Genomic DNA, 18,426 nt, shown 5'->3' on the forward strand with positions numbered 1-18,426 from the left:
AAGACTCATGTCCTTGACTCATACCATTGCTGTGTTGGAAATTGTACGTATATCATTACAGTGGCTAAGATGCTGACTCTGATGATTGCAAGGTTGGCAGTTTGAGGTCCAAGTGCCACATGATGGAGTGAGCTCCCATCATTAGCCCCAGCTTCTGTCAACCTGTCAATTCGAAAGCATGTAAAAATGTAGAAAGAAACCATTTTGAATTTTTACCTACAGAAGTTTGGAGCTAGATTAGCAGTTGCACAGAAGGACTTCAAACATCTAATGTAATCACATTTCAATAAGTGGTTTGAAAGCTTATTTACAGAGTACAAATGGTTTAGTTTGAAGTACAGATTTATAGTATGTAGATAGAGGACAATAATTTGCCAAGAGGCAGACTACTACAATATACATATAATATATGTTATGCTAGTTGTTTGTACCTCTTCAAATATTAAAGGAATACAAACAATCAACTTGTACTCCATTTTTGAAGCAAGTGGAAAATGAAAAAGAAGTTACATCATCTAAATGGTAAATAATATTGTAATTGCTGCTCCCTCTGCTGATTTTGGCGGAAGGTCAAACAGAAAGATCTTGCAAGTAACATCTAGAAATTCACTTTGGAGAATTTCCAAGGGGAATTATTATTTTATAGAAATGCAGCAGCCACTAAACATACTATTTGATTCTCATATTTGCTTCTTTTTAGGTTTGCAATGGAATATAAAGAATCAGAAAATGCCATAGTACGTTTCCAAGTCTTGAAAATTTAGATTTAGCGGAACATAATGTAGGGATAGACAGGCATAGAATTTAAGTACCAGTTTGCAAGATTGGTACCTTTTTAGACCTTTTTTAGTCATACTGATAATCAGTGATAATTTGTTGACGCATGGTGACACTATGAATGAGACATTTCGAAGACTTCCTATCCTCAGCCATGCTGCTCTGGTCCTGCGGATTTAGGCCCATGTCCTCCCTTATTGAGTTTAATTATCTGGCAAGCAGTCTTCCTTTCTTTCTACTGTCCTCCACCTTTTCTAGCATTATTGCCATTTCTAATGAGTCATATTTTATCATGATGTGCCCAAAGTACAATAGCTTCAATATAGTCATTCTGACTTCTAGGGAGAGTTCAGGCTTGATCTGTTTGAGGACCCATTTGTTTGTCTTTTTGGCCATCCACGGTATCCTTAGCCCTCTTCTCCAGCTCCACATCTCAAATGAGTTTATTTTCTTTCTACCAGCTTTCCTCACTGTACAGCCCTCACATCTCTGTACATGGTGATGGGGAATACAATTCCCATGCTGATAAACCATGAGGAAAAGGAACAATTGTTTTTGTTTTAAATTAATTTTAAAATGCAGGGTTTTTTAAAAAGTTTTTTGGGATACAACAGACACAATTTCAACCAAATGTTCTCCTTTAAGGCCGCATGATGTTTTCTCCAAAAGTAGTGATTTAAAACTAGTCCATGTTACTGATATCTTGTGATGTGAAAAATCTGTCAGCTTTGTTTTTGTTGTATTTCTCAAAATCCTACTAGCATTGTCTGGTTGGCCTAGTTCTGTATCAGTATATTGCAAGATTTTCCCTCTCCTTTCAACACAGAGGTTTGTGTTACTTTGATATACATTTCTCCCAGCCTTTTATATTTTTTCACAATTTTTTCACCATTTTCCCCATTGATCAAAGTAAATCTGTGTGCATTTTTCAAGTATATGTGATTTTAAGGTCTACGTATGATTATGTGCACATTTCTTCTTTGCCAAAATACATCATAATCCTTGAAAATTTAGAGTTCAAAAAAAGGGGAGGGGGGTTTCATCCATTGTCTTAGAGGTACAAAGTGGATATTTTCTTAAGGAAATGTGTACACAATATATATATCTTCCCATTCCTGTACTGAACCCTTTTGAAAGCTGGAACATCATTAACTGAAACATTATATCCCATTGATATTCATAGCTCTATGTATAAAGGCAAAGAGACAGCTGTACATATAGTTGCATAAGTGGGCTGAAATATTACTGATGCTGTATCGAGCTGCATAGGTTTTGATGCTTCAGCCCTCCAACAAGTTTTAGCATGTTTAAAATTAAACAAACTGGATAATATATTTGTCATTGTCTATGTGCTGACATAAATTAGACCCAATTTTTTTTTACCTTTCCAGTCTTCCACAATGACGGCAGAAGAGACAGTGAATGTGAAAGAAGCTGAAATAGTAAAATTAATATTGGATTTCTTGAACGCAAGAAAACTTCATATCAGTATGCTGGCTCTGGAGAAAGAAAGTGGAGTAATTAATGGACTATTTTCAGATGATATGCTTTTCTTAAGGTAAAAACTATTATAACTTTAAGAGTATGTACTTTAAAGTAAGCAGAAACATTGTTGATTCAGTTTTTATCCTTCTTGAAGTTAACCTTATTTCTATTACACTATCCCTTTCAATATTGAGAGCAAATTCTGTTGAATAAAGTTTGTTATAGCCCTCTTGCCTGCAGTCATGTAACAGAAACATGTTTTACAGTTATTTGAAGTACATCTTTTACAGGTTGCAAACATAACTATATTATCATATTTATTTTTTTGTTTATATTTTTGAGCCATGCAACATCTGACAGATTAACACAAGATGACATAACATATGTTGTATAAGACAGTGGCATATTTAAACCTGATCCTATTTACTTAAAATTTTTGCTAAGATTAGTGTGATATATTTCCCATTAAATATGTATTGAACTGACATTATGTGCTTACCAAAATTTTGGATTAAGACAAAGTTAATTCTTCAGCAGTGCAGAATTCGATTTTCATTATTGACATTTTGATCTTTCTCTGAGTTTCTTCAGCATCTTATTGAAGAAATGCCTTCAATTTATTCTGTTGTTAGAAGCATGCTACGTACTCAGTCAAGGGGGAAATACTCTTCTGTCCTCCATGCGGTGGGGTACATATGTTGGAATATTTTGGAAGGGATATTGTAATCATTATCAGGAAAGGGTATTATACAGATCCTTAATTAGAAGTAAAATAGAAGCTTGGTATATATTTGATTAGTATTGGACACACTTTTATTCTATCTTAGATGCAACATTATTTAAATGCAAGGTTATTGCTAACTTGCTTTTATGTAGAATTCAAAGATTCAGCCATGTTAGTTTGTAGAATCAGTATGTAGAGAAAACTTGTAGCACCTTGGAGACTAACTGAAAGAAAGAAGTTGGCAGCATGAGCTTTTGTAGACTATAGTTTACTTCCTCAGATGCATAAGATTCATCTACTTCCTCAGAGGTATCTGAGGAAGTAGACTTTTAATCTATGAATGCTCATGCTGCCAACTTCTTTCTTTTAGTTAGTCTCAAAGGTGCTACGAGATTTCTGTACATATTGCTTTTATGCAGGTTTTACATGTGCATCCAAGTTCTACTTTGTTTATAGCTACATTCTCTGTATCCATGTGAATGCACCGTTTTACATCTACACCAAATAATTTTCCATGCCAAATGTCAACAGATTCTCTGATGCTAGCATGCATTGGTCTCTTTTGCTTCTATGCAGAAACCCAATTAACTTCAGGGTGGGGAGTCAAAATACTATGTTCCCAGAAATGTCCATGCAGACTTGCTCCTTCCATTACTTCCATTCTGTTGCATTCCATGTTTAAAGAATTGCACTGGAATTCTCTCTCTGAACTCACTGAAATGAGAAAATATTGGGTTGTCCATACCAAAAAGGGAAGACTGACAAAAACTGTCAGTGTGCTGTACATATTGAACAGATGGAAATTACTTTTTCTAAATTACTACAGTGTGTTAAACTTTTCCTTTTAACAAATATATTGTGCCATATGTAGACATTTGTTTCAATGCATAATTAGATATGGCTTATAGCCGAAGCTGTTTATCCTTGGACTGGAGTGAACTTGCCCAGTCCAAGAAGCTTTGAAAGACTTGCCCATCAGCCTTTTTTTTTTGTAGGGAGGGGAGTATACAAAATATTTCTAGTTGTATCTATTCATTTAGGATTGCATGTGTGCTCTTTTTACTACAAACAATATGATGACATGCATTTCATATAGAAGAGTACACAATTATCATGTATTGTAATATGGATTTGTCCTATTCAGTTGTTTCATTTCTTTTTTTTTTCTTTTTCTTTTTTTTTTAGAGTTGCAGAATTTTATTATTTGTTTGATGAAACAATAGATTACCTTGGGAAAATGATTAAATGTTAAAGCACCCTGTAGAGAGCCTTCCCAAATATGATTATCTGCTATTTATTCTTGGAGTAGTGTGTACTGCTACAAAGGCATGTTATTTACAAGGATTTAGGTTTTACTTTTATCTGTTTAAATGAGGAGATAATCTTACTAACTGCTTTCCAGAGCATTAACTTTGTAAAGCTGACTGGTCAGCTGCTGCACTTACAGGCAGGGTTTGCTTAGGGTTTTCCCCTCAAGTTTAATAGAACTGAATAGATTTCTCTCCAATTTTTTTAAAGACAGTTGATCCTTGATGGTCAGTGGGATGAAATTCTTCAGTTCATCCAGCCACTTGAGTGCATGGACAAATTTGACAAGAAAAGGTAAATTAACACTAATACTTCAACTTAATGGTATAATAATGTTAAAAACATTATATTACAGCCTCCATTTATCGCATTCTTGTAAGAGTATGCATGCAAACACCAAAGTTTTCATTCAGAGTTTGGAGCTATTTTGTATTTTTGGTGCCACAAACACTGAGCTTTGTACCACCACCCACAAGGAATGTACTTGATGCATTCAAGTTTTAGTTATTTGTATAAATAATGTTGCACAAATGGTTTGGAGAATATTTAACTGGCCAAGATAAAATTTCATCTTCTGCCTCAGCAAAATTCTAATTTATCTCTGTGTAAAAAGTTCCCAAACAATTTCGTGTTTTGGTGTCAGAAGAAGGATACTTCTATTGACTGGAACCAAAAAGAACCTCAGAGGAAAAATATTAGTAGATTTCATGGGATATTTTATTCCCTTGGTTTTTCCTTGTATTCAGGAAGAAACCGTTTGAGGAAAACTTAAGGCGTATAGCTCAAAAGAGATCCTGATTTAGAGAAGCATATTTAGGTCCACTCACTCATTTGCAAACCTCTTTATTCCATTTCTACCGCACTGTAATTCAGCTTGTACTCATATTCTTCATAGATTAAAAAAAAATTTAAGAACTGCTGCTGTTTATTCAGGTGTACTGCCTTCTTTCCCATGAGCCCATATAAAGAATAGCACTGAAATTTTACTGAAATTCTTATGAACATCATAAAAATAGCACTGAAAATTTATTATATAAAAAGATTTCATTACATAAATAGAACAGCATAACATTGCTTTCACTAAGCTCTCATTGTAACGATCAGGGCATAGCATGTTTACAGTTGGTAAGTTAAGTTAGAATATGTTCTAACTTAAAGGAAAAGAGGTAACAGTTAACTGCTATAATCTGTCTGAGTTCCTGCTAATGCACATCATTGTTCACATTTCATTTGGATTTTTATTTTCTTGGGTGCAGGTTTCGTTATATCATACTGAAACAGAAATTTTTGGAAGCCTTATGCGTGAACAATGCAATGTCTGCAGAAGATGAGCCTCAGCATGTAAGTCTGCCATAATGCTAGCTGGAGGAGGGAAGTCATATGCAATTCAGATCCTTCCCGCCTCTGCCAATTTTAATTTATCCCTCAGAGGTCCTTTTCCTGATCAGTCTACTTATTGAGATGAGGCTGGTGGTGAGCTCTTGAAAGGAAACTTTAGCTTTGTCCTTCAGGGAATATGACTCTGGAATACTGTTCTGATTAAGACTTTGCTTGTTGTTTTGTCACTAGGTTAAGACCTTTTTAATTTGCCCAAAGTTTTAACAACAGAACTGTGGTTTTGTTGTTTGTTTTCCTTGCTGCTATTGTTTTCTATTTGATCACATACAGAAAAGCAACTGTTCTGGTTTACTCTAGTATTGTATTCCCACAGTGTCCAACCAGATGTGAAGCACATAGGAGGATGTGGGTACAATAGCAACCCCCTGCTTGTGTTCCCCAGTAATTACTATTTAGATGCATAGAGCCTCTGACATGGAGATAGTATATAGCCACCATGACTAGTAGCCATTGATTACAAGATGTAGCAAAAGACACAGGAGGGAAAAAAACTATAAGAAAATTGAGTTGTATTTCAGATGAATTAGAATTATATTGCCATATGAAGGTTATGTTTATAAACATGCCTATGATATCAGGATAAGTCAATAGCAGAAGTTATGTAAATTCATCTTGATGCAGGTACATATACTGTAGTAAGTTTGTTTTACTTTAAACAAAGTGATTCTTTTTTCCAGCTGGAATTTACAATGCAAGAGGCTGTGCAGTGCCTACATGCTTTAGAAGAATATTGCCCTTCTAAAGATGACTACAGCAAACTGTGTTTACTTCTTACATTGCCTCGTCTCACCAACCACGCAGAATTCAAGGACTGGAACCCCAGCACTGCACGAGTTCACTGTTTTGAAGAGGCTTGTGTGATGGTGGCAGAGTTCATTCCTGCAGATAGAAAACTAAGCGAAGCTGGTTTTAAAGCAAGCAACAATCGTTTATTTCAGCTTGTGATGAAGGGGCTGTTGTATGAATGTTGTGTGGAGTTCTGTCAGAGTAAAGCAACAGGAGAAGAAATTACAGAGAGTGAAGTGTTGCTTGGCATTGACCTTTTATGTGGTAATGGGTGTGATGACTTGGACCTTAGTTTGCTGTCATGGCTTCAGAATCTGCCCTCTACTGTTTTTTCTTGTGCTTTTGAACAAAAGATGCTTAATATTCATGTTGACAAACTCCTAAAACCAACAAAAGCTGCCTATGCTGACCTCTTGACACCCCTCATCAGCAAACTTTCTCCTTACCCATCATCACCAATGAGGAGGCCTCAGTCTGCTGATGCTTACATGACACGCTCTTTAAACCCTGCCTTGGATGGACTCTCCTGTGGCTTAACAAATCATGATAAACGTGTCACAGATCTTGGGACAAAAACATCTCCCATGTCCCACTCCTTTGCTAACTTCCATTATCCAGGAGTACAGAATCTTACTCGAAGTCTAATGATGGAGAATACAGACTGCCACAGCATTTATGAAGAGTCACCTGAGCGGTAAGCTGTGCTTAGTCACATTTTAAAAAGTTGAAAAATCTGCATAGACTTTAAAATGCCAGCATACAAAAACACTATCAAAAACAGAAAGCTGGGGGTTTCCAAAAATCAAAGTTCATTATTCCACAAATTAGTTCCCCTCCCCCAAATCTCACCTGTCGGAACCTAATAGTCCTTACCCTCTCTTCACATTCCAGAGCCTTAACCAATTACTCCTTTCTTTGCTGGGACTAAAAGGAAATTGTTTGATGAGGCCTAAGGTATATTATGAAGATAAAACTGAACAAACAAAAAGAGTAATGTATGCACATTTTAGGGGGAAAGGTCTAGAAACTAGCTGCAGCAAGCCTGCTGCATTGAAGAAAGGAAAATCAAGGATTTGGGTATAACAGGATATGACAGCAGACTTGTGCAGGGAGAAGGTGATGGAAGGTTCTGAAAGTGAGGATGAGGAGTTTGTGCAGGATCCAGGAATGGACATGTGGCTGTGGAGTCCATGCAGGAATATCAGGAGGAGAGCGGCTAGGTACGAATTGTGAGAGCAACTCCTGAATAAAACTAAAAGACCTATGGCTTAACAACAAAAGTTTAGAGAGGACAGGGTTTCATTAGAAAGCTGGAGCTGGCCAGAGTATGAACCAGAACATTCACCAAAGCAGCAAGAGAGGTGACATGAATTATATGAATAAATGGAGAATTATATGAATAAAGCAGAGGGAAGACTGTAAAGATTTTGCCTGATTATTAGGAAGGATGATGATAAAGAATAAAGTGAAGCTAGAGAAAATATTGGAAAGATGTGTTCAATGTTGTACATACTGCATTTAAGACTACAGTGTAATGGATATATCATTACTTATGTGCACGAACATAGATATTCCAAAACAAAAATCATAATTTAAAAATTACCCAAAATGCAAACCAATTCTGGTCCCAAGCATTTCAGATTAGGGAGACTCATTTTGTATATATCTCTGAGAATAAATCAGATGAATTCTGTCCTGTGAAAATATTGAGTGAATAATTAGCCAGGTTAGAAGAGCTGCCGCCTGAGGCTAGAATCATGGAGCCTCAGAGCACCAAAGGAATTGCATAGGTAAAATTCAAAGGAAGTAAATTGGTCAAGGAATGAATAAAGTAAAACCTCTGGGTCTGTCAAAGAGATAGTCAGTGAGATAATTTTGTTGAGGATTGTTTTAGTGGAAAACTGAGCGCAAAAGCTACGATGAAAATATTCAAGGTAAGATTGGAAGGAGTAGAAATTCTGAGTGGTTGCTTTAAAAGTTTGGACTGAAAAGACAGGTGGAAATTGAATGATACAGGGTCAGGAAAGACGTAAGAATGTTTTTGTTTTTTGTTTTTTAGAAATGTGTGTGTGAACAGTGGCATGTCTTGACTCTGCAAGTGGAAAAAAGAAGAGTAGATGGATAGATACATTGAGCGAACAGAAGAGTAGCACAATCTCTGGTATTCTAATTTACCATAGCATCACTCTCTCAGCACTACTACACACTACTAAGTACTCTTGCTAAATCTCTTTGGTTGAGCAAGCCTTCAGTTACTCTTCCTGGCAGTGCTATTTTAGCAGTTGAACCCCACTGCTAAATTGCATTGTCTCCTATCTACACATTGTTTCATGCCCACTAGTGTGAATGGAATATGGCTGGGCATACCAAACATACAGAAATGTGTATTAACCAAGCCTTTGCAAAATCAGCTACAAATCTGTATGTAGCAGAAAAGGGCAACGCCTGCTTATTTCTCCATATATATCATGCCCATCCTTAAGGAGCCAGTTCTAGGAGATTTGCTGCCCAGACACCAGTATCACATTGTGAGTGGGATTTCCAGGCCCATAAAATTTGTTGCTTAGCAACTGAGGCAGCACATTGAAGCCAAGCTGCATGTATTTTGTTAGGACCCATTGGGTTGGAATATAACCAAATACCAGAGTAACAAAGGAAAATTCAAAGATTCTAGCTAATATGAGTTTGAATCTATGGCATCTATCTAAAGTCATAAATTACAGCTCCAACATTTGTAGGTGTATTTATTTATGTATACCTCATCTATTTTATGGCATCTCCAGGTAGGGCAAGTACAGTGTAGCTTGTAATTCCATACATTGCTATCCATATAGTTACATCACAAGGGAAACAGTCAATTCACAATAGCAAATTTTGTTGCGTAGATCTAAGTCTGAAAGTCGAGTATAGAATAAGCCTGCTTTCTTTAAGTATGGGAATATGGTAGATTCTGTTTTCATTCTATAGTCTAGATTTGTGTAACAGAAGTAGCCAAATGTGCCTTTGCCCAGGTCTGGTTAGTGCACCAACACACTTTTTTGGGAAAGGATGACATATACAGTACCATGATTACTTCAGTATTGGACTACTGAATAGCACTCTTAGCATATTCAGGTGTAAATACTGAGATAATTCTGTCTAAACATATTCTTACCATATTGTCTGTGGGTTTGCTTTTCTTTCTGGTTTTGCTGAGTGAGTGTAGGGGTATCCTTTTAGGTGCTGTTTGCCATGAACTTTGGTTTGTTTTAGTGGGAATTAATATGAATGCTTATAGTAAAAATTACAGGTGCAAATGCTGTAAACAATATTAGCCACTTCAAAGATTGACATCAGACCAATATGAAGTTATTTAACTGTATGAAAGCATAAATCACAGCCAGAGTTGAGGATTAGATTGTCAAATTGTTCACTGGGAGTGCAGAGCGAATGAACTGAGTGATAACTGTAGATTTTAAGAAGGTGACAAAAATGGCAAGAGAATAGTTGTTGTTCAACTCTTATTATTTCATCTTTCACCTAAGGAACAATTTTATAGTTAAATGGCTCTGCTTTGAGGCTGAAACCGTGATTCTGTAGATAGTTACTGGAAGACACGTCCACTAAGATCACTGACTTGATTCTGAATAAATACACATAGATTTCTGATGTACACATCAGATTTAAAGTTTAAATTACCTTCTATATTCAGTGTTTTGATTTAAACTGGAAATGGAAGTTTTTAGATACCTAAAGGAATTAGATTCTCCAGAATCAGTGCTGTCAAATGCTGGGACTTCTGAGCAGTTGCTTCAGAATCTCTCAGACTTTAAAACTTAAAGTGGGGTGGACAACTGTGGAAGGCTGGGTGCCACATTACCCCCCCCCCCGCAAGGACACCTTGGAAGATTGCACCCACCAAAGATTTTTTTTAATTGCCCCCAAACCCCTGCTAGGGGCTGTGGGAGCATTTTCACTAAATTTAAAGGCACTACTTAGACCCAAGAGAAGCCTTTTTTAAAAGAGAAAGTGAGTAGAAGTTCACTTTTAAGAGGGGTGGGCTCTCCCTTAGTGCCCACAAAATGTGGTGAAAAGCCTCCATTCTGCCTAGGGGGCATTTAGGTCAAAAACATTCTTGATCCATGTGGGAGACATCAAAACCACAGCTGTGACAGCTGTATGCTGTATGCAACCCATAGCTCATACTTTGTCCACACCTAACAGAAAGTTAGAAGAGATACTTTTTCCTTTATCCTGCTGTGGGATTTAATTCTTGGACACATGGCAAACTCCGGTTTATTCTGCTATATTCAAGGGAATAATTTGTTCTGGCATTTGTCTTGAGACACAACAGTACCCATTCTTTGCCTCTTGTTTTATTTTATGTCTCCAGACTTTCCATTTTGAAATGTTAAATCATTTTTATTGTGTCATTTCCCCTTCTGACCATCTGTTCTCATAGCAAAGGGCCATGAGCTTGGGAGAGCTGGGGTGGGAAAGACTCTTGTTATGAAAGCTCTGGTATGATTTTTCTACCCTAAGCTTAGTTGTGGCATATATTAAAGCTGATTGCCAAAACATGAATAATATATATTAAAAGCACATAACATTACAAACTTTAAACTCTCCTTTTTCTGGCCCCTCTATCCATGAAAGATGTGACACGCCTGTGGATCCCCAGCACTCATCTGGCAGTGAGACTGTGTGCCAGAATTCAGTTCCAGAAACAGAGCCAGCAAATGCAACACAGCATCAGGGACCAGCCAAGCAAGAAAAGAATGAGGTAATGGAGTATTTTTACTTCCAGATAATGAGGGCCTTTGAATGGCTTTGCTGTATTAGTTTGATGTAACAGAATGCCTGATGTAATGGGAGATCCATTACAACATGGTGATCTGGAAGCTTATTTTTGTATAGTAAGGTGTTTGCTGTGCCATTTCTTGAATGTAGTTGTCAGTGTTTCTAAAACAAAACCACAAAAAATCATAATTTTTGATTAAAATGTTATAATATAGCCATTTATTGATTTATTTAATGTATGCTCCACCTTTCTTCCGGAAGGCAATACATGGTTACACTACATATAGAGCTCCAATATTTAGAATCGTTTTTGGGGGAGGGGGAATAGCTTTAATCCCTGACACACACATTTAGTCAGATTTGACCAATGGGAATTGAAACACAGAGACAGGGCAGCATAGACTAGCCAAGGAGTGTAGAAATCAACCTCACAATGGGGAAAAACCTTGATATATTGTCTGCCATGATGGGTTGGATCCAAAGTATAAGAAGATTTTCCTATCCTGTCCTTAGAGAGCCAGTGTAGTGTACTGGTTTGAGTGCTGGTCTACAACTCTGAAAACCAGGGTTCAATTCCCCGCTCAGCCATGGAAACCCACTGCATGATCTTGGGTGGATCACACACACTCAACCTTGAGTGGCATGATAGGTTCATCATAAGTCGGAAATGACTAGAAGGCATACAACAACAACAGACTTGCCCCTATAGTCTCTGCTTCTCCCAGAAAGCCTCCCCTGAGGTTCAAGGGGATTGTCACCCAAAACCTAGTGGGAATGTGAAATCAGTAAAAGGTCCCTCATTTGTGCCAGTTTCCCCTCTCACTGCACCATCCCAACTCTACTGTTCCAGAGAATCCTTTGAGAGAGGGCACGGGGAATTTCACTAGAGAGGAATAAGGGGGGGAGCCCAAATTATAAATCCAAATCCATTAGGATATAGAAACATTGAGCTTTGGTTTTTCCAATTGATATCCTTTAAAGATTTCTACTTTAGAAACTTGAAAATGTGGATACAATTTTTCTGTAATTTTACAGGTGCTAAGATGTGGTATGGTATTTGAGGCAAGTGAGATACTGTGATAAACTGGAGGGTTTTTTCATATTGTCTTATGTTATTCTAACAGTGTAGCAGAGAAAGCAGAAAAATAATAGGGCAAGGAGGTGTTTCTAAGATTTAAGAAGGAGGAAGGAACTTCAGAATCCTATTAGTTGTTATTTCTGTTTCTACAATATTTGGAGAAGAAGGTGTGGGAGAACATTAATAATTCCTGGAAGAGTAAAACTGACACCCATTACCTGTCCATTTCAATGCTGCCTCTGCTATTGCTTTGAAGTAGTAACTTCAATGATTAATTAAATAGGTGGTTGTGATGGTAGTCTTGGAAATCATTGAAAAAGATCCTAATTTGGGGGGAAGGGAAGAAATAAACATATTTTCTGTGTGATATTTACTATGTAGATGAATACATCACATGCATGAATACAAAAAAACATATCACTGAAACTAACTGCTGATGGCAGTTCCATTTGCAGCTTACAGTAAAATAGAAATTGTGCAATGCTAGGTGGTATCCTTCTGGAAATGCTAAAAAAAATGGAATGTGGTGGTAGCTCTGTAGCCAGAGTGAGATCATTTCAAAGCATTTAGCAACTACAGCATATAGTTCCTAATTTTGGCTGAGACTGCCTTTTCTCAGCACAGCATGAAACAAATTGTGGCTGTGGGGTATTAGAGATCCTGCCATTAATCTGGGAAAGGATATGGAATAATATGTTGTTGGATTGCTCAGTGAGGTTATAGTGTTTTTGTAACCCTAAATTGCCAACATTCAGAATGCTTCTCCATTTCACAGCAATATCTTATTGCAGCCAACCAACAAATTCTTGATATACAGTGGTCCCTTCCCTTACATTGGTGGTCCGTTTTGAGGGCCCCTACATAAAGGGAATTCCGTGTATGCCCAAGTACCATTAAAAATAATGGGGCTTGTGCCCACGGCGCAGCACATGCACCATGGGTGCACGCGCCATTACCCCTTCCAGGGTGCTTCAAGGCTTCTTCCAGTGCAGCTTTCAATGTATGCTGAAAGCCACATATGATGCAGGGTGCATTGTATGTGACTACTTGACCAAAACAAGATTTTATTTATTTATTGAGCTGGTAAGTGAACACTTAACATGCGGTGTTAATAAATACAGACGTAGTGTACATTTCTCTTTTTGTGTACTTCCAGGTGATTGTATTCTGGAATCTTACATATGATCTTTCTTATGTTAATATATTATTGTTGACTGTACTGTCAGCAAGCTTCCTAATGTCTATGTGACTTTCCAGGTGATTCTCTAGTGGGGAACAAGGTGAATACTACCAAATGTTTACAGCTATATTTTGTTGTTGTTGTGTGCCTTCAAGTAATTTCTGATTTATGGCTACTCTGAGCAACCCTATCACTGAGTTTTCTTGACAAGTTTCTTCAGAGGGGTTTTGCCATTGCCATCCTCTGAGGCTATGGGAATGTGACTTGCCAGGGTCACCCAGTAGGTTTCATGGCTATATTACACACAGATAAATATGTGTCTCCCCTTTGGTTAAAAAAAAAAAGCAGGTGTTGGGATTAGCAGATAACGAAATGGAATTAGAGTTATTACATTGAAAGCTTTTACAACAACTCACTATATTCAATCTTGTTTAGCTTCGTGATTCAACAGAGCAATTTCAGGAATATTACAGACAACGGCTACGATACCAACAGCACTTAGAACAGAAGGAACAACAACGGCAGCTGTATCAGCAAATGTTATTAGAAGGAGGGGTAAACCAGGAGGATGGCTCAGATGCACCCCAGAATCTTACTGAGCAATTTCTTAACAGGTCAGCTTTGCTAAATTTATAGTTATAACCCTATATTTTGTTTTTTAAAAGCCAAGGCTATAATCCTTTCTTTACTCCAGTTTCAGTGGCGTTAATTTGTAAGTAAATTGTCACTGTGACTAAACAGAATCCCTTAATCTGGTTATAATTTAGTTATTTTAACTCTCATCCACATGATTTCTGGGTGTTTTCTGACAGCAGCAAATTCCATTGTATTTAATAAATAATAATAAAATAAATAAAATGTTTATTTATATACCGCTATTCCAAGGATCACAGCGGTGATTTTCAGAGGATTTCATTTCAGAGGATGGCCATGTCTAGTGTCCACAGGAGAGTCTGTGGGTGCAGATTAAATGGGCTTGCACAATGTCCATACATCAAGAGCCAGAAAAGAATTTGCCAAATATGACAGAACACTTGTTCCAAGTAGCTGACAGGCCTCCTTTTCACGCACGCGCGTGTGTGTGTGTGTGCATCAGTTTGTGCCTTTAAAAATACCACTGTTACTTGCTTGTCTTGAACACACACAAAAATAAGAAAATTGGGAAAGAAAACAGCTGTTTTCAATTATTTCCAGGAATGCATAGCATTACTGTTATCATGGGATAGTTTTCCATCCCAGTAATAAAATAATACTGAAGGGTCATTCTTGATGCCAGCCTTGCTATAGATATTCCTTTCTGCCAGTCATGCATGTCAGCACAGCTCCTCAGTAGACAATCACAACATGTCAACCACAGTAGTCCTTACAAGGAAATTTCTAAATGTGGTATACTATCTGCTGCTGTTTTGTGTTGTTGTTTTTTTTCAATTTGTTGCCCTACCACAGAAGTTACTAGGTTTGGTAATGATTTGGCATATTATGTGGGATGGTGTGAACACACACAAGGTCTTTGATGGGTAGATCTTCAGTCAGTTCTGACCATATTTCATCCACCATTTACCTTGTAATGATGGGATTCCTGTGATGTACTAGGTTGCCTTCCCAGGGAAATGTCTACTTTCAAAGGATATTATGTGTTCAGCATTGCAGCATCACCACACATTTTTGGTTCCTTATTCAGTTGGCATACACTGCTGGAATGAGCATTTACCTCTGAAGTACCTGTTCATTAATGATAAGTTCCATCCCTATTATGTACTACACTTAAAACTGTTCAGCCTAATCCACTTGTCTTGAAAGGCAGCCAATTGATCAGTGACTCTACATATGTATCACTTTTACTTTCCTGTTGTCAAACCTCAGATATTTCATGGATGCAAACATTTCTCATCATTGCTCTGAAGTGAAAAAGCCATACGGCTGTATGAAACAGCTACCCCAACATGTTTTGTTGTACACTAATGCACATATTGAGCTTAGTGATATCAAGGGACTTCGGCCCTGCACACACCAGCCATTAAGGCTGGCATGGGGGTGGAGTCGGGGCATAGCATCCTCACGACATATGTCTGACTCCGCCCTCAAGGCACCCTGATGCCACGCGCCACTCCACATGGCGTGCAGCATCATGGTGCTCCTCCAGTGCTGCGTCCATATGACGCAATGCCAAAGGAGCACCGTATAGCTGTGGCAATGTGGCTATGGTTCACTTTCGATGGCGCAAAAGGGAGCCACTTTTTGCTGCTCCTTTGCACGCCCTAAAAAGGCCGGATTGGGGCCGTGGCAACAAGGAAAGGGGCACCTTCTCATCGCGCCTTAGGAGCTACAGCCCCTTCCTCACTTTGGTAGGGCTACTCTCACTCCATGCCCTGAATACAAGCTGTGGTTCTCTAATTGTTTCATGGACTATGTAGTTAAAAAATGCTTTCTATGAAGAGCAGTTCCTAGCACTATCATTTGCTTTCATTTTTCCTTGGCTCTGGGTGTTTAAATAATGCTTCTGGCTGCTCTGTGGTGAACTGTCTTTGGATGTCTGCATGAACTCCTTCCATCCTGCCTTTTCATGACCTCATTATCTCTTACTTGGTCCTTTCTGGATAGCACTACTTGACCATGCAGTTGTTGCATTCCTATCTTTGAGCGAGGGACTGGTCTCATATCTTACCTGCTTCTCTACATTATGTTCAAACATAAAGGGTGTCAGTCATGTTTTCTCCCAATACATTATATTGTGTGGGACAAAAATGTACCCCAAGGGCAAAATTCAGTAGATTGATTGGGACAATTTTTAAAAAGGTACATGGCTGATGGCTAAACCATAGGGACATGGTTTAAAACTCCTGAGGTGACAATGTTGTAAAATGCCTACTTTGTAAGTCTAGTTCTGTGTAGATTCTTCATAATAGTGACTACTAAAATGTCTGTTTGGTAGTATGAAGGTTAAATATAACTTTACTTTAAGAACAAAATTCCCCAATTTTCTGTTTCATACATTGTATCCGCCAACACTATATTATAATGGTATATTTTAAAGGCTGTATAAATGGAGATTTATGTTAATTTGTTGTTTGTTTCTATAAATGTGAACATGTGTAGAAGAAAACAACAAACTGAAAACAAAAAGAAATAGTGTTGGTGGCAGTATTGCTGTGCATATTAATGTTTTATACACTATTGTTTTTTTCTTTTTTAAAAAAAATATCCTGCAGGTCTATTCAGAAGTTGGGGGAATTAAATATGGGCATGGACAGTTTGGGAAATGACGTACAGACACTAAGTCAGTATTGCAATGGGAGCAAAGGAAATACATCTCAACCTCCAGATTCTAGTCAGAGAATTGCAAATGACAATGCAAACATTAATACAAGCACTCCACAAAAACTTGGGTCGGCTAATCAAATACCATCCCTTGAGGAATCACCTGTCCATGGAAACCAAACGTAAGTACCTGAACACTTTCTTGTCTGTCAGTGCTGTTGATTAATAGAAATTAAAATGTACATCAATTTAATATACATTCTTTACCATTCATTGTGCTTCCTGCCAGCATTTGATAGGAGAGTTGTCTCTTTAAAAAGAGGGAAGAGAGAAGTTATTACACCCAAAGGATCAGACTAATTTCAGTAAGCTGTAGAGGTCTCTTATTTGTTGCTATCCTTTCCCGTTTTCATGGTTTTATTCTCAAACTTTCATTTTACTTACACTCAAAAGAGAAATTATTGTTTTTATCTCATTCTTCTCAATTTAATTTTGTGCATTATAATAGAATACAAGAGCATTCTGCCATTCAGGCACAACATGAAGACTCTCCAGGAAATCGGACAAGAGGTGATGAGGTAGGACTTCATACCACCTTACACTGCAGTGAATTTGGATATGGAAAACATCTCTTTATATGTGCAGATACCAGGTTTTTCCTGTTAGTATAAAACTATTAAAGATTTATGAGACTTTAGAATTTGTTCACATGCCTATCCTAGATAGTGCACTTCAAGTCTTCTCTCACACATATTTATACCAACTATAGTATGCTACAGCTGCAGAATCAAGACTAAAATAGGTATGGCACTCCTGAAAGACCACTTCATGTTTGTTGTTGTGATTCTACAGGTTGGGGGGGCGGACCCTAAATGGGTGTTTCTTATGTTTGTGTTCTTTCGCTTGATGGTGCGCTGTAGTGACACCTACTGACATATTGTAGGCATTGCACACTGGGAAGAACACAACATCATCAGTATTTCTCATCCAGGAAAGGGTGTGTGTGCATTTATGTCTTCTGCCAATTTATGACAACCTCATCAGTTTCATAGGGTTTTTTCTTAGGCAAGGAATACTCACTTGTATAACTACAGAAAATGCATGTTCCAGACTCCAGCATTTTAACTGGATCTTGTCATATATATTTTGGAAAAGGGTTTAAAAATCCTATTTTTAAGATAAGTGTATACATATATCACAGTTACCTTCATTTTGAATTCTGTAATCCAGTGAAGAACATCTGGAGGCAGGGTGCCCATCCCTTATGAGTTTTCCATATTAGTTATGTGGAGCGGGTATGCAACTTTTTCCTAGTAATGTTAGAATTTTATCTGTGACATTCTTGAAAATGTGCAGAACTATAGAAAAATAGTTACTTGTGATTATTTTTGACACAACAGGACGACAAATCAAAAAAGCAATTCATTTGTATCAATACCCTAGAAGATACACAAGCTGTCAGAGCTGTGGCTTTTCATCCGAGCGGCAGTCTGTATGCTGTTGGCTCAAATTCCAAAACTTTGAGAGTGTGTGCTTATCCAGACCTTCCAAACTCAAGGTAAGGCTAAAATTATTGATCTTTTGCTGTTGTTTGTCTTTCATCACTTGATGTCAGACATTTGTATCCATATCTGCTCTGTGGTTTTCTGTTGT

The 18,426-nt window shown here is 37.6% G+C and overlaps 1 protein-coding gene across 2 annotated transcripts in view; it reads left to right on the plus strand.

The window, feature by feature from the left end:
- The window catches only part of WDR47 (WD repeat domain 47), a 39,079-nt gene that overhangs the window by 12,520 nt on the left and 8,133 nt on the right, over positions 1-18,426 (plus strand). For both annotated transcript variants that reach the window (XM_042465083.1, XM_042465084.1), the window contains exons 2-10: positions 2,169-2,335; positions 4,505-4,588; positions 5,551-5,635; positions 6,370-7,172; positions 11,114-11,240; positions 13,951-14,129; positions 16,725-16,955; positions 17,282-17,351; positions 18,174-18,331. In XM_042465083.1, coding sequence (XP_042321017.1) covers positions 2,178-2,335; positions 4,505-4,588; positions 5,551-5,635; positions 6,370-7,172; positions 11,114-11,240; positions 13,951-14,129; positions 16,725-16,955; positions 17,282-17,351; positions 18,174-18,331 — 1,895 coding nt within the window. In that variant the 5' untranslated portion in view covers positions 2,169-2,177. The remainder of the gene's footprint in view (positions 1-2,168; positions 2,336-4,504; positions 4,589-5,550; positions 5,636-6,369; positions 7,173-11,113; positions 11,241-13,950; positions 14,130-16,724; positions 16,956-17,281; positions 17,352-18,173; positions 18,332-18,426) is intronic.

This window comes from Sceloporus undulatus, chromosome 4 (genome assembly GCF_019175285.1).
Source record: "Sceloporus undulatus isolate JIND9_A2432 ecotype Alabama chromosome 4, SceUnd_v1.1, whole genome shotgun sequence".
NCBI classification, from domain to species: domain Eukaryota; kingdom Metazoa; phylum Chordata; class Lepidosauria; order Squamata; family Phrynosomatidae; genus Sceloporus; species Sceloporus undulatus.